General features: G+C 35.6%; 1 protein-coding gene across 3 annotated transcripts in view; it reads right to left on the bottom strand.

Moving 5' to 3' along the window:
• The window catches only part of NPAT (nuclear protein, coactivator of histone transcription), a 53,523-nt gene that overhangs the window by 35,918 nt on the left and 858 nt on the right, over positions 1-16,747 (bottom strand). For 2 of the 3 annotated variants that reach the window (XM_027082398.1, XM_027082399.1), the window contains exon 2: positions 1,533-1,651. In XM_027082398.1, the coding sequence (XP_026938199.1) occupies positions 1,533-1,651 (119 nt within the window). Of the gene's footprint in view, positions 1-1,532; positions 1,652-10,106; positions 10,140-16,747 lie in introns of those variants that run through there. The other variant, XM_027082400.1, reaches the window with a different exon arrangement.

Here is a 16,747-nt window from a genome sequence, read left to right as displayed (position 1 = left end):
AGTTTCTGTTTATTCTTGAAAAAACTATGTGAACAACAATAGGATGTAAATAGTACCTTGCAGATCAGACATAGTCAGTAAATGGCCATTACAAAACAAAAACAAACAAAAAACTTGTTGGGATTTTGACTGTAATGAATGTATAGATCAAAATTTGGAGAATGGACATTTAACAATATTGAGTTGCTCATTCCATGAACACAGTGTATCTTTCTTTCTATTCAAGTCTTTTGATTTCTTTCATGTAGATTTTAGCATACAGATTTTACGCATATTTTGTTAGATATATTAACTAAGTATTTTATTTTTGTTTGTTTATTGGGTGCTACTATAAATGGTATTTTTTTTTAAATTCCACTTCCAATGGCTCATTGTAGGTATAAAGAAATATGATGGACTTTCATACACTTTGTATCCTGTGACCTTGCTAAACTCCAGCAGTTTTGAATGTTTTTTTAGGTTTCCTCCGTAGATAATCATGTTGTCTGTGACAGCTGAAATGAATCTAAAGACCCATGTTTAAAATAAAATGACAGGGCTTCCCTGGCGGCGCAGTGGTTGAGAGTCCGCCTGCCGACGCATGGGACACGGGTTCGTGCCCTGGTCCGGGAAGATCCCACATGCCGTGGAGCGGCTGGGCCCGTGAGCCACGGCCTCTAAGCCTGCGCGTCCAGAGCCTGTGCTCCGCAACGGGAGAGGCCACAACAGTGAGAGGCCCGTGCACCGCAAAATAAAATAAAATAAAATAAAATAAAATGACAAAATACCATTTCAAATAATGTAGTTCTAGCATATACCCATTAAATACCAAACAATGCTCTACTGGTCTAGTGATATTTAAAAAAGAGGTGACAACAGGATATCAAAATATGTTTCATATTTGTCTGAAGTAAGCAACTATAGGAAAAGCAAATATAGGAAAGATTGGACTGCTATATAATGCCATAGACCAGGTGGCTTGTTTCTCATTGTTCTGCAAGCTGGGAAATCCAAGATCAAGTTGGCAGATGATTTGGTTCCTGGTGAGGACCTATTTCCTGGCTTGTAGACATCCCCCTTCTTGATGTGTGTGCACGTGGAAATTTCTCTGTCTTTCACTTTTTAAATCCCATCATGAGGGTCCCAACTTCATATTCTAATCTAAACCTATTTACTTTCCAAAGGCCTTACCTCTAAATACCATCACACTGAGGGGTGGGGTTTCAATATACGAATTTTGGAGGGATATAAATATTTAGTCCATAACAGGCAGTAAACAAGTAAGCCCCAAAACAAGCAGTAGTGAAACTAATTAGAAATGAGGGTGTCATTTTGAAACTGACTCTCAAAGTTGGAATTCACTTCCCAGCTTAGACATAAATGTATGAAAAAAAGAGCTGGCCTTCTTTAGGTCTTTCCACCGATGCATGAATACAAACTATCAAAATTTCTGCCCATTTTGATTTTGCTAATGGGCTGATTTTTAAGACCATGTTTATAGTGTCTTATGTGGGTCAATGATGAAATATTTCCTTAAAGAACAAATCACTCACCAGTAAGCAGGCTGGGATAAAACCTTCATCTGTACAGTGTTCTGCATATTCTTTTAAATTTGAACTTTCCAAAATAAAAGCCTGGCAGGTAGAAGTAAGGTTCTCTTGTTGTAAGTAACCTAAAGGAAAAATAAAATGTAACTCAGTAATTTCAGTAAATGCTGAACTTTCAATTAAAACTGCTGTTGAAAATACTACAGCAGTTTCACATCATAAATGTAACTTCAGGTGAACATGACGGGATTCTACAGCCTTGCCTGAAACACCAGTTTGTGCTGCAGTACAAAGCAGAATTCATAAAACGACCGTTCGAAAAGAAAAACTCTAGCTAATATGCTATAAAGCCATAGTAAACAAAACAGTATGGTACTGGCATAAAAACAGACAAATAGATCAGGAGAACAGAATTGAGAGCCTAGAAAAAATCCACAGCATAAACGGTCAACTAAATTTGACAAGGAAGCCAAGAATACTCAATGGAGAAAAAAACCATCTGTTCAACAAATGGTGCTAGAAAAATTGGATATTCACATGTAAAAGAGTGAAACTAGACCCTTATCTTACACCACTCACAAAAATTAACTTGAAATGGATTAAAGACTTAAACATAAGACCTGAAAGCAAGAAACTCCTAGAAGAAAACAGGAAAAAAGCCCTTTGACATGGGTCTTGGCAGTGATTTTCTGGATTTGACACCTAATGCACAAGTTACAAAATAAAAAATAAACAAGTTGGAATATATCAAATTAAAAAGCTTCTGCACAGCAAAAGAAACCCATCAACAAAGTGAAAAAACAACCTATGGAATGGGAAAAATATTTCCACATATCTATCTGATAAGGGGTTAATAACCCACATAAATAAAGAACTCATAAAATTCAAGAACAAGAAACCAAGTTATCCAATTCACCCTTGTGTACTGTTGGTGAGATTGAAAACTGATACAGCCACTACGGAAAACGGTATGGAGGATTCTCAAAAAATTAAAAATAGAACTACCATGTGATCCAGCAATTCCACTTCTGGGAATATATCCAAAGGAAAGAAAAAACACTATCTTGAAAAGGTATCTGTGCCCCCTGTGTTCATAGCAGCATTATTTACAATAGCCAAGGCATGGAAACAACCTAAGTGTCCACTGATGAATGTATGGATAAATAAGTTGTGGTGTATATATACACACAATGGAGTATTATTCAGCCATTAATAAAAAAAAATGAAATCTTGGCATTTGGGACAACATGGATGGAACTTGAGAGTATTATGGTAAGTGAAATAACTTAGGCCAAGACAGACAAATGCTATACGATCTCACTCATATGTGGAATCTTAAAAACAAAAACAAAAAAACCCCAACTGAACTCACAGAAAAAGAGACCAGATTTGTGGTTACCAGAGGCAGGGGATGGAAGGAGGGGCAATCAGAAAACGGTGGTCAGAAGGTACAAATTTCCAGTTACAAGATAAATACAGTTGACCCTTGAACAATGCTGGGGCTAAGGGCATCGACCCGCCACACAGTCGAAAAATCCATGTATAACTATAGTTGGCCCTCCAAATCCGAGGTCCACATATGCAGATTCAACCAACTATGGATTGTGTAGTACTGTAGTGTGTGTTTGTTGAAAAAAAAATCCACATGTAAGTGGACCCGCACAGTTCAAATCTGTGTTGTTTAAGGGTCAACTGTAAATACTAGGTACTGTAAGTACACTGCAATATATTAAGTGATTATACTTAACACTGCTGTATGATATATATGAAAATTGTTAGGAGATTTAATCGATCCTAAGAGTTCTCATCACAAGGAAGAAAAAATTTGTTTTTTTGCTTTCTCTTTTTATTGTAATTATGTGAGATGATAGAGGCGAACTGAACTTACTGCAGCAATCATTTCACAATATATATGTCAAACCATTATGCTGTACACCTTAAACTTATACAGTGATGCACATCAATTACATCTCAATAAAACTGGAAAAAACCAAAACTCCCAGAAACTCTAGCTAACCCAGAAAAATAAGGTGTTTGATAAAGTGCAATTACTGCACAGTAATGCTTACAGGAGAAACAATAAAGTAACAATAAATAACAAGAGAACCAATAAGTGATAAATGTTCTACTCCATAGCCTCCACATTAACTAGGTGAGTAGATGCTATAAATTAACTTATTGGATTATGAAAAAAATTACATTCTCTCAACATTGCAATTTACCTGTATATTTCACTTATTTGCCTAATGGTTTAAAAAAAAAATTGAAGAGAAGACCTACTTCGTATGAAATGTAAGAAAGGCACTCCTTTGCTTTTTAATTTCTGCCCTTTGGGAATCAAAGCATTAACTATTTCAACCAGAACTTTAATATTCACACCTAACTGACATTTATGAAACAATATCATGTACCAGTGCTTTGTACTTTCATATATATGAACACTGTCTTGACTAGCATCCTATCCTTGTTTATTTATTTCTTAGCATCACTGGGGTTCAACTAACCAACTCTATAAGCAGTAGTACAGCAGAAAAAGAACACTAGATAGGATATCGGGAGACCAGGTTCTTATTCTATCGTGTTAAAATAAGCATTGTGGCTTTGGGGAAAAAAAGCACTTAAATTCTTCCAGAGTAAGATACTTCATCTATAAGGCATCACACCCGCCTTGACTTGTGAATCAAATCTGCTTAAGTTATTTCCTTGTGTAAAGCTGAAGGGCTCACATCATTTCCCACAGCTCTCAGGTTAAACTTCTAAATCCTGAGCAGTTTCAGCAGGAATGGAAGAGTAAGGACCTCCAAAAGTCCTCTCTTCTATAAAAGCAATGAGAACACTGGCACAAATTATTAAACTTTTACAGAACTCTGAAAATAATCATTGTCTTGCAAAAAAATCTGTGAGCATTTATTAAGAAAAATGGCTGAATGTCAGTAAGGACAATGAACACTGTGGCATTTTAACTTCCTCTATTCTCATGCTCATCTCTCCAACTGAGTGGTATACTTGAAAATCAACAGCCTGCAAATGCAGTGAAAACCAGCAGCCCAGTAGAAAACGGACAGATCAGATGAAGCTGGAATCTTTCCCAAGTCCCATTCCCAGAAACTGTCATTATTTGATTTGTGTGACAACTTCATGTAAAACCTCACTTGCATGGCTTGTCTTTGAATTGAATCAAAGTTCACCCTCTGTAAACCTTCTCCTTGGAGGTGTTTTTGTTAAATCAATCAGCAGAAACTGGTTAACACTACAGCTGCCTATGACAGAGATAATGGTTGGGACAAACAACAAGCTAAACAAACAAACAAACTCAAAAAGAAAAGCTGGGGAATGAGAAGTCTGTAGGGGGATTTTAAAAGCTCTGACATACTCCTGGGACACTAGAAGGCCATGTGCAAATGTAGGGTAGCATGTGTATTCAGAAAAGATCTGACAACCCTAAGCACTCACCTCTGGCTGACCATAAGCCTCTGACAAGCAGGAAGTGAAGGCTAAGGCAAAGCTGTCAAATGCTTAGCTGAATGTTGAAGCATACCCCAATGTACACACAGCCCCCTAGCAAACAGTGGGAGATTTACTGACTCCAAGCATTTAAGAAAATCATTGTCCAATCATAGAACATAAACTCAAAGAATATAGACTTTACATAATTAGTTCAGGAGACTAATCGTTAAAAAAAAAACTGCTAAACAACAACAAGGAGCAATAACAAACATGAAGGAGGGAGGTGAATCAGATTACAAGAGTTGTCACATTCTACCACTATACCAATTGAAAACTTTTAAAGTTCTCAATTTTCAATAAAGAAATTATGAGACATGCAGAAAAACAAGAAAGTATGGCTAATAAACAAGGGGGAAAATGTACGGTCAGTAGAAACTGTCACTAAGGAAGCCAAGGCACTAGACTTAAAACTTTCAGCTTTTTAAAATAAGGTCAGAGAACTAAAGAAAACTATACCTAAATAGCTAAACAAAATTATGAGAACATCTATGAAAAAGAAATAAAAGAGAAAGAAATTAAAAGAAAAAAACCATGTAGAAATTCTAGAGTTGAAAACAAAAAACATAATAACTGAAGTACAAAATTTGCCAATAAATAGCAGATTTGAGGAGAAAGATCAAAGAATCAGTGCACTTGAACATAGATCAAATGAGATTATCTAGTATGAGGAACACAAACAAAAAAAGAATGACGAAAGTGAACAGTCTCAGAGACCTGTGAAACTTTTTCAAATGTACCAACATAAGCATATGTTCTGGGGGTCCCAGAAGGAACTGAGAGACAGAAAAGGGTAGAAAGAATATTTGAAGAAATATTGGGCTGAGAACACCCCAAATTTTAGGAAACTATAATCAATCTACTTATTCAGGAAACCCAAAAAACTACAAGTAAGATAAACTCAAAGAGATCCATAGCTAGACATATCGTAAATTGCCAAGAGAGAATCTTGAAAGTGGAAAGAGAAATGGCTTATAACATACAAGGGATCCTCTATAAGATTAACAGCTGAGTTCTCATTAGAAACCATGAAGGCCAGAGGCAGTGAGATGACATATTAAAAGTGCTGACAGGAAAAAGTCAACCAAGAATTCTATTATCTAGCATGACTTCTTCAAAATTAAGAAACTAAGATAGTCCCAGATTAAAAACACTGAAATAATCTGCTGCTAACAGACTTGCCCTATATGAAATATTAAAGGGAGTCCTTCAGACTAAAATGAAAGTCAAATCCACACTAAAATATTAACTAAAAATGGTAAAGGTAACTACACAGGCAAGAATAAAATAGTATAAATGATATTTGTTTGTAATCCTTTTTCTCCTCTCTGCTTTAAAAGACAACTGCAGGAACTTCCCTGGCGCTCCAGTGGTTAAGACTCTGTGCTTCCAATGCAGGGGGCGTGGGTTCCATCCCTGGTTGGGGAACTAAGATCCCACACACTATGTGGCCAAATAAAAAATAAATTAATTAATTAAAAAGGGGGAAAATGTTAAAAAAAAAACCCAAACAACTGCATACAGCAACAATTATAAATCTGTCTTGATGGGCCTACAATATATGAAGATGTAATTTATATTACTTTAACAGCAAAAAGAAGGGGAAAGGGAATGGAATTATAAAGGTGCAAAATTTTTAATATACTATTGAAACTAAGTTGATATTAATCCAAATAGAATTGTTTTAAGTTAACTGTAATCTCTAAGCAATCATGAAGAAAATAACCTAAACATAAAAAATAAAAAGGAAACAATGAAATTAGAATGTTAAACTGGATCTACTCAATACAAAAAAGGCAGTACTAGAGGAATAGCAGAACAAAAAAAAATAAGATGTATAGACTACAAATAATTAAATGGCAGACAAAATCCACATCTAATCAGTAATTACATTTAATGGCAATGGATTAAGCACCTAATTAAAAGGCAGAGACTCACAGAATGAATAAAAATATGATCCAACTATATGTTCTTGACAATAGACATACTTTAGATTAAAGACACAAATTAGTTGAAAATAAACGGATGGAAAAAGATACACCATCCAGACAGTAACCTAATGACAGCTGGAGAGGCTACACCAGTATTAGACAAAGTGGACATTAAGACAAGTGAACGTCATATTCAATGATGAAAGACTCAAAGCTTTCCCCACAAGATCAAGGACAAGACAAAGATGTCTGCTCTTGCCACTTCTATGCAACACTGTACTGAAAGTTCTAGCCTGGTCAAGACATCATCTAATCTGAAAATAGAGATATTTGATTCCTTCCTTTCCAATCTGGATGCTTGTTATTTCAATTTCTCTCCTAATTGCCCAGTCTTTAATAAATGAAAAAAGACTGAAATCATACTGAGTATGGAATTAAATGAGAAATCAGAAACAATGGGAAATTCACAAATATGTGGAAATCAAACACTCTCCTAAATAATCAAAGGGTCAGAGAATATATAAATAAGTAGAAAATATTTTAAGATAAATGCAAACAAAAATACAATATACCAAAACTTATGGGATGCAGCTAAAGCATTGCTTATTTGTATACTTATAGCTATAAATACCTGTATTAAAAAGATGAAAGACCTCAAATCCATAACCTATCCTTGCACTTTAAGAAACTAGAAATAGAGCAAACTAAACCCAAAGGAAGCAGAGGGAAGGAAATAATGGATATTAGAGGAAAAAAAAAAAAAAAGGAATAGAGAGTTAAAAAATAGAGAAAAATCAATGAAACCAAAAGTCAGTTCTGTTTCCAGAAGAGATGATGTCACATATAGAAAATTTTAAATGACTTCAGCAAGGCTGTGGGATACAAGATGCCTATACAGAAATCAACTGTATATCTATACACTTGCAATGAACAATCCAAAAATGAAATTAAGAAAACAATTCTATTTAAAATAACATTAAAAAGAATACTTAGAAATAAGTTTAACAAAATAAGAGTACACTAAAACTAGAAAACATTAAAAGACGTTAAATAAGACTAAATAAATGGGAAGATATCTTGGGTTCATGGACCCGAAGAATATCAATACTCCCAAAGTTGACCTACACACACAACACAATCCCTATCAAAACCCCACCTGCCTTTTTTGCAGAAATTAATAAACTGATCCTAAAATTTGTAAGGAAATACAAGGGACACAGAGTAGCAAAACAATCTCGAAAACAAAACAACTGGAGGACTCACATTTACCTATTTCAAAACATATTACAAAGCTATAGTAATCAAGATAACTGTGTACTGGCATAAGGATAGACATGTAGATCAGTTGAACAGAATTAACAGTCTAAGCTTTTATGGTCAATTGAGTTTTTAGAAAAGTACCACATCACTTCAATGGGGGAAAGAATAGTCTTTTCACAGCTGGTGCTGGGACAACTGGATAGCCACCAGTTGTCAAACTGAAGTTGGACCCTTTCTTCATGCTAAATACAAAAAGTAACTCAAAATGAATCAAAGACCTAAATATAAGAGCTAAAACTATAACTTTTAGAAAAAAGTCACAGGTGTAAATTTTTTTGACCTTAGATTAGATAATGGTTTCTTACATACGGCATCTAAAGAATAAGCAACCAAAGAAAAAAATAAACTGAACTTTATCAAAATTAAAAACTTTTGTACTTCCAAAGATACTATCAAGAAAGTGAAAAGACAACCAACAAAACGGAAGAAAATATTTGCAAATCATATATCTGATAAGGGACCAGAATACAGAATATATTAAAAAAACTCTTGCAAGACAATAATAACAGGACAAATAACCCAATTAAAAAATGCACAAAAGATCTGAACAGACCTTTCTCCAAAGAAGATACACAAACTGCTAACAAGCACACGAAAAGAGGCTCAACTTCGTTGGTCATTAGGAAAATGTAAAAGCAAAAGCACAATGAGATATACTAATTCATACCCATTAGGATACCTAGAATTAAAAGACAGACAGTAGTTAGTATTGGCAAAAATGTGGAGAAATTGGAAACCTCATATATTGCTGGTAGGAACATAAAATGGTACAGACACTTTTGAAAACCATATGTTAAGTTCTCAAAAATAGTAAACATAGAATTACCATACAACCAAGCTAATCCACTCCTAGGAATATATCTAAGAGAACTGAAATCATATGCCCAAACAAAACTTGTACACAAATGTTCACAGCAGCATTTTTAATAATAGCCCCAAAGTGGAAACAAGCTACTGTTCATCAATGGACAAACAAAATGTGGTATATCCATACAACAGAATATTATTCATCCATAAGAAGGAATTATCTATACTTGTTGAAACATTGATGAATCTTGAAAACACTGGTAAATTCAAGAAGTCAGACATAAAAGGCCACATACTGTATAATCATATTTACATGAAATGTCCAGAACAGGCAAATCTATAGACAGAAAGTAAATTACTAGTTGCCAGAAGATGTGAAAAGGGAGAAATTGGGAGTGACTGTTAACGAGTATGGGGTTTCTTTCCGGGGTGATAAAATGTTCTGGAATTAAGATAATGGTGATGGTAGCACAACATGTACTAAAAACTACTGAAATTTACACCCTGTGGTATGTGAATTATATCTCAATGAGAAAAAATCCTATATTCTTAATATGTCATATGAGGCTCTACTTGTTTTATATCCTAATTTCCTCTTTAGCCTTATGTCTTGTCATTCCGTCTTTCCTAGCCAAACCGGTCTTTCAATTTCATGAATACATGAATGCTTTTTTTAAAAACTGAAATATAGTTGATTTACAATATTGTGTTAATTTCTGCTGTACAGCAAAGTGATTCAGTTATACATAAATAAATACACACACACACACACATTTAAAACATTCTTTTCCATTATGGTTATCACAGGATATTGAATATAGTTCCCTGTGCTGTATGGTAGCACCTTGTTGTTTATACAACAATCTCTCAATCCATCCTCTCCTCCCCCCTGCAACCACAAGTCTGTTCTCTATGTCTGAGAGTATTTCTGTTCTGTAAATAGGTTCATTTGTGTCATACTTTAGATTCCACATGTAAGTGATATCATATGGTATTTGTCTTTCTCTTTTTTACTTACTTTACTTAGTATGATAATCTCCAAGTCCATCCATGTTGCTGCAAACGGCATTATTTCATTCTTTCTTATGGCTGAGTAGTATTCCATTGTATACACGTACCACATCTTTATCCAGTCATCTGTTGATGGACATTTAGGTTGTTTCCATGTCTTGGCTATTGTGAATAGTGCTGCTATGAACATACAGGTATATGTATCTTTTTGAATTATCGTTTTGTCTGTTTATATGCCCTGGAGTGGGAGACTGCTGGATCATATGGCAACTTTAATTTTAGTTGAGGAACCTCCATACTGTTTTCCATAGTGGCTGCACCAACTTATTATATTCTCACCAACAGTGTAGGAGGGTTCCCTTTTTTCCACACCCTCTCCAACATTTGTTATTTGTAGACTTTTTAATATGGCTATTCTGACTGCTGTGAAGTGGTACTTCATTGTAGTTTTGATTTCTATTTAATAATTACTGATGTTGAGCATGTTTTCAATACATAAATGCTCTTATTTCAAGGCTACTGTATACTTTATTGCCTTTGCTTGGGCAGCTTATCTTTTCTTAGCCTAGCTACTTCCAACTCATTCTTTTTTTTTTTTCCTTTTCTTTTTTTTCCAACTCATTCTTCAGGTCTACTGTAATTATCACTTCCTCAGAGAATCTTTTTTTGAATTCCCTATGTACCGAAATCCTATTACTGGATACTAGATTCCCTTTGTAGTATATTTACCTTGGTGTTGGTATAATAGTTAATAACTACTACGGCAATTATTACTAAGGTCTTTCCCAACTTTAAAATTATAAAGGTCTACCCTCTTCACCTGGAATGATATCTTCAACCAGGCCCTTCAAGTCAAAAAATTGAGAGGGCCTACAAAGTTATTATATATGAGCATTATAAAAAGAAAAGGGCAAGGAAATTGTCATCCTATTTTAGGGAATGCCCTACCTGGGATTTGGGAACCAATTCACCAGTTTGTACTCATAGTTGATGAATCAGTTTTCCAACCTCTTGCTAATCAATGCTACAGGGAGAAACAAACATACAAAAAAACAACCAAAGACATTGTCGTTTGGAGTGTGAGAAAGCATTTAGAAATCAGAAGAAACCTTTCACTTCAGATACTACCACTTCAATATCCCCTTCACTGAAAATATAAAATCACTTTCAATGTGGATCAAAGATAGACTGCTATTTTCCTTGGTTTTTCATTTTTCACAAATAAACAACCCAATATAAACCCCAATAAAACTATAGCCAGCTGAAAAGAAATCATTTTTTATGACTGGCTTTCTAACAGTTACATTATTTGGAATAAGTAAGTCAGCTGCCACTAGGATTTCATGAAGTTAGAATTTTAAATGTCTATAAATCACTAGAATCATTCATGGAATCAGGGCAGTTGGAGCTTTTTCTTTACATGCTTCAAGACTTAAATTGAAGACCCCAAACAGTTTCTTTTCATGGTAGAAAGTTTCAAAAGTACTAATCACCCCAGACACATTGACAATCACTTGGGACTTCTAACAGCTGGTGCTATGAAATCTAATTCCTTAAAGTAGATTTGCTTTTTTCTAGACCAAGTATTCTCAAAACGCATGACATAGTCCCAAGGGGGTGAAAATTGGTACTGGGGAGGAAGGGGAATGAATAAAATATAACTCTTTTTATGCATAAATCACAGATATACATACAATATATAAACAGTGTATTTGTAACATTAAAATCTCATGCAAGGGGCAATTAGGAGAAAAAAAAGTCTAAAAATACTTCCTAAGGGTATGATAACGAAATAGAGGTTGAGAAATGCTGCCCAAGACAGAATATAGTGATATACAGTTAACCTTTCTAGAAAAGTATGGTGGTAATTCCCTGGTGGTCCAGTGGTTAGGACTCCGTGCTTTCACTGCCGAGGGTCAGGGAATTAGCGGCGCAGCCAAAAAAAAAAAAGGAATCAATGAAGACCAGATAGTTTTTGGCTTCTTGTAAGATATTATACTTTTGTATAGTATACATTTGAGAAAAGCCTTTGTTAAAAGGCTACATTGCTTCTACAACAGTGTTTAAAAGTTATGATACATTTTTAAATAGCAATATCTGATATAACTCTTCTGCTCTTCAAAAAACTTCCCACCTTTGGGCTATCCAGAATTCCCATTTTGGATTAGACTTGATGTATTCTGCTTTACTTTAGTCTGGGAAGTTCCAAAATAATGTGGTAAAGCAACAGTTGATTGCTTTCATGCTCATTTATTATTACACTTACAGTTAACCAGTTATTTGCTTACGAAAAGCTTATTTATCATCATTAAGTACCTGATTGTAACCAATTCTCAATCAGAATAACGGGGGAAATTTTAGGTACAAATTATTCTAAATCTAAAATGTTACAATGAAAATACACAATAGGGGCCAATTATCTTTTATTACAATAATACAAATAGTTACTCTTCAATCAAAATTAGTTTAATTTGTTTCTCCTTTTTATTCCTTAAAAAAATCTTTAGGGCTTCCCTGGTGGCGCAGTGGTTGAGAGTCCGCCTGACGATGCAGGGGACGCGGGTTCGTGCCCCGGTCTGGGGGGATCCCACGTGCCGCGGATCGGCTGGGCCCGTGAGCCGTGGCCGCTGAGCGTGCGCGTCCGGAGCCTGTGCTCCACAACGGGAGAGGCCACAGCAGTGAGAGGCCCGCGTACCACAAAAAAAAAAAAAAAAAAAAAAAAACTTTAAAATGACTACATCTTTTGTGTAAACTTACTGAACAATGTTCAAATAGGTAATTTGAATGTCCTTTTTTCTTAATATTGTCTTCTGCCTGCTTTTCAGTGGCGGTAGTAATGAGTAACAAATAGACTGAAGGGAAAACATAATTGAAAAAGAGAAGGAAAGACAAAATCCTAGCTATATCTAGGGTTTTTGAATTTTAGGACCTAGGATGCCAACAGTCTGCCCTCTCTTCTTCCTATTTATAGAGAGGGAAAGATAAAGAGAGATACACCTGATGAAGAAAGCAAGAGACAGCAAACCTCCCTACCTGAAAATATTTCCTTCACATATTCTAATAATTTCCCCCAAATATCAGTAGTTTAAGATCTTTAAAAAATGTAAATAATTCTTGGGAAGACTTAACTTGCAGTGCTTTATATTACTAGATCCACAAATAACAAAGAAAATCTCTCTATAAAGAAGCTATAATCTACAAGGACCCAAAAGATATACATGCAAATAACTGTAATATAAGGAAAGGTGGTAAGACAATTGGAGTTACTTCATAGGGGCTAGAGAAAGTATTAACAGACTGGGGAATACTATGCATGTTTCAAGGAAGAGACAAATAGTGAAGGACAGTAGGGGAATCCCAACGAAGCTGATGGAAAGCACATATGGAGCATGTTTGAAGAACATGCCTGTTTTGGATGAAGAACTAGGTATATGATGGAGAACAGCTGGAAATACAGCTGAAAAGACAGAATGGGTAAGGACCATAAAATGTTGTAAATGTCAGCAATGACATATTATTATGAATAAATAACAGAATCTGAAAAAAATGACAGATATTATTCAGTACAAAGGGGAAGGTCATGATCACAGCTACACTTTTGTAAATATTTATTAAATATCTACGTCTTAGTGATATAAAGGTGAATAGAACCAGTGGCTCTTCAACTTTCAGAGGTATGGCAGTCCTGGTTGTTTGCCTTCAAATCTACTCTTCCTGTTTCCCCTGCTCTGCCCTGTAGGACAGGAAACCTGAGCCCCTGCAGGCAATTTCCTGGGCTCCATGTCAGCTAGCTTCTGGTTGGGTTCAATCAATGGGAAGCACCAGTTGGAGATTGGAGGGCAGTTGGAAGCAGCCATGTTTTTTTCCTCCATTTCCTCTTTGCCATGGTAGAATCTCCTCTACTACTGCTCCCACACCAGACAAGTCTACCTTCCAGCTTCCACAGTGAAACCAGCCTCTGGGATTCATCTCTCCTTGTCTTACTGATTATCAGAGTGGTTTCCTGCTGTTGCTACTCTCTGAGCTGGCTCATGTAAGCAGCTTGTCTTAGCTTTTCTATCACCAGTGTAACCAATTCCCTCATTAAATCCCTCCATGTTAAATACTCAGATTACTTTCAGTTTTCCTGAATGGATGCTGACTCACACAGGAATGAACAAACATATTTGGGAATCTAAATAAGGTTCTGGATACTTTACCCATAAAAAAAATGCCCCACCTATACATTAAGTTTTATAGATAGTCTGGGGGCTCACAGAACTCTTGAAGCCTGTCCATTAATCCCAGATTAAGAATACTACATAGGACAAAAAAGTAAGTTTCATTTTGGTAAGGTGAAGTTCTATAGGTGAATGATGGTGATGGTTACAGAACAATGTGATTGTACTTAATGTCCCAGAACTGTAAAAATGGCTAAAATGGTTAAATTTTGTTATGTTTTATTTTACCAAAAAAAAAAAAAGTAAGTAAACACAAAGCTACAATAAAACATGGTAAGAGTATGACAGAAGTAATCCACAATGCCATGAGAGCATGTAAGGAGAAAGTACTAACTGTACCTGCTGGAAAAAGTTTGAGAGATTACAATTGACCTGAACCTTGAATACAAGTGTACTAGGGGAGAAAAACATTGCAGGCAGAGAGAACAAAATACATAAGAAGAGTATCTGCAGAAACTGCAAGTCGTTTGGTATGCCTGGAGCATAGGGCCTATGTTGAAAAGTTGAGATCAAGCAAGAGAGATGGGTAGGATCAGTTCCACAGAGCACCTTGTATGACATACTAATAAAACCAAAACTGGTGGCCCAGAGGCAACAAACAACACTTTGATGTAGTTTGGCCTGTACAATATTTAAAGAAATTCCAGCAAGGAAATAGCTGGATGTAGCAGAGTAGCAAGGGCTATTTAAGTGGAGTAGTGAGGTACGAAAGCACAGTATGTTGAAGAATGAAAGCTAAGTGAGGAAATAGAGCAACTAAGTAGAGCTTATTCTTTGAATAAATCTGACTTGTGAAAGGATGACATAGATAGAGCATTAGATAGAATGTGAGGTGGGGTCTAGGAAAATGTTTTGGTGTGTGTGGGTAAGGGTAAAAAACCCAATTATGTAAACTCTAAGGGAAGAACTCTATTTTTAGCATTTGGCACAGTGCCTGGAACATACTACCACCCAAAGATTTGCTGAAAGGACATAATGAAGAAAAGGGGCCAACAATGAGAGGGGCTGAAGGAGTACTGAGAGGGAGGGAGTACTGACAGGAGGAGAAACATGAGCAAATAATAAAACTGTTAATATTTTAAGCCACTAAGTTGTGTGATCACAGATCTCCATGTTGATATGATAATGCTAAATGAAAAAAGCAAGAGTGGTGAGTGTGGGGAGATTTGCTTTTTTTGGTATTATTCTTTTGCACAACTTGAAATTTTTTAAGTGCACAACTCTTTCAACTTTCAGAATTGGAGGTGCAGTGTGAATGCTTTAGGCAGATTTTTGTAACAGTAAATAAGATGAATTGCAGGACCATATGAGAAGCCATGACAACAGTCCAAAAGAGAAGTAATGGGATGCATACTGCTAGGATTGGTGGCAATGAAAATGGAATGTGAATGACAAATAAGAATTTTAGGGTAAGAAACAATCTCTGTAGTTTTTATCCATTTAAAAAAAAGGAGGAAGTCTAGGAGAGCAGCTGGTTTGTGGAGAATAAATACAAGTTTGGTGTAAATTATTCCAGTTAGAAAATCGTACTGCTTTCTTAAGACCAGTGGTTCGTGCCCTCCAGGAAACATACTGGCAATATCTGGACACTTTTTTTATTCTCACGACTGGGTGGGGGTGGGGACTGGGTCCTGCTGGCATCTAATGGATAGAAGCCAGGGATGCTGATAAACATCCCACAATGCACAGGACAGCTACCCATAATAAAGTATGTCAATGTTATTGTGAACTTTGTGAAAGTCTACTTTGGATCTGTTTACATATAAGCCTAATTAATATAACAATTACAAGATAGCTAGCTTTTTCCTTAGATGATGTAGGTTAACTGTTGATATTCAGTTCTGATAAAGTGCACAAAAGATTAACCAAACATTAACAAAATATTAGTTTAAACTTAAGTCATTATTTTCTCCAAAAACATATGGTAGAACCATTACCTTCTAATGTTTTCTGCAAAATGTGCTCATCGAGAACCTGTGCACAAAAGCCATTTTTTTTGGACAGGGCTGAGTACTTAAAATGGAATACGAAATGGATTTTTTTGGCAATAAAATAATGGTAGTAATGGCCGTGGATGCCAGGGGAAGTTTTATCACAGATGTTTACCATTTACCATTCATATATGATGTCTGTAAATCACTGGCTCTGGTTTTGAGATTTATGTGGCTCTCATTCCCAGCAGTACAATCCTCTTTATTCTTTCAGGGGAAAAACAACAAAACCCATTTCCCACACAGACAATACAGTCTGACAACAGGCAGTGTTACTAATTCTTTTCAAATTGAGGAAAAACTAACTAGGACTAAAAAATGTTTAAATGGAAGGCATTTCCCCTGTGAAAATTCTTGCTAATCAAAAGAACAGGAATTGCTGCTGTCTTAAAGTATGCAACTGGCATTTCAAACCTCTACACTCTACGACTTCTTGC

Source organism: Aethalodelphis obliquidens, unplaced genomic scaffold, assembly GCF_003676395.1.
Source record: "Aethalodelphis obliquidens isolate GAN/ISIS:26980383/991018 unplaced genomic scaffold, ASM367639v1 scaffold46, whole genome shotgun sequence".
Taxonomy (NCBI): domain Eukaryota; kingdom Metazoa; phylum Chordata; class Mammalia; order Artiodactyla; family Delphinidae; genus Aethalodelphis; species Aethalodelphis obliquidens.
Note: the sequence above shows the minus strand (reverse complement) of the source record. Positions and strands in the feature narration are given on the sequence as shown.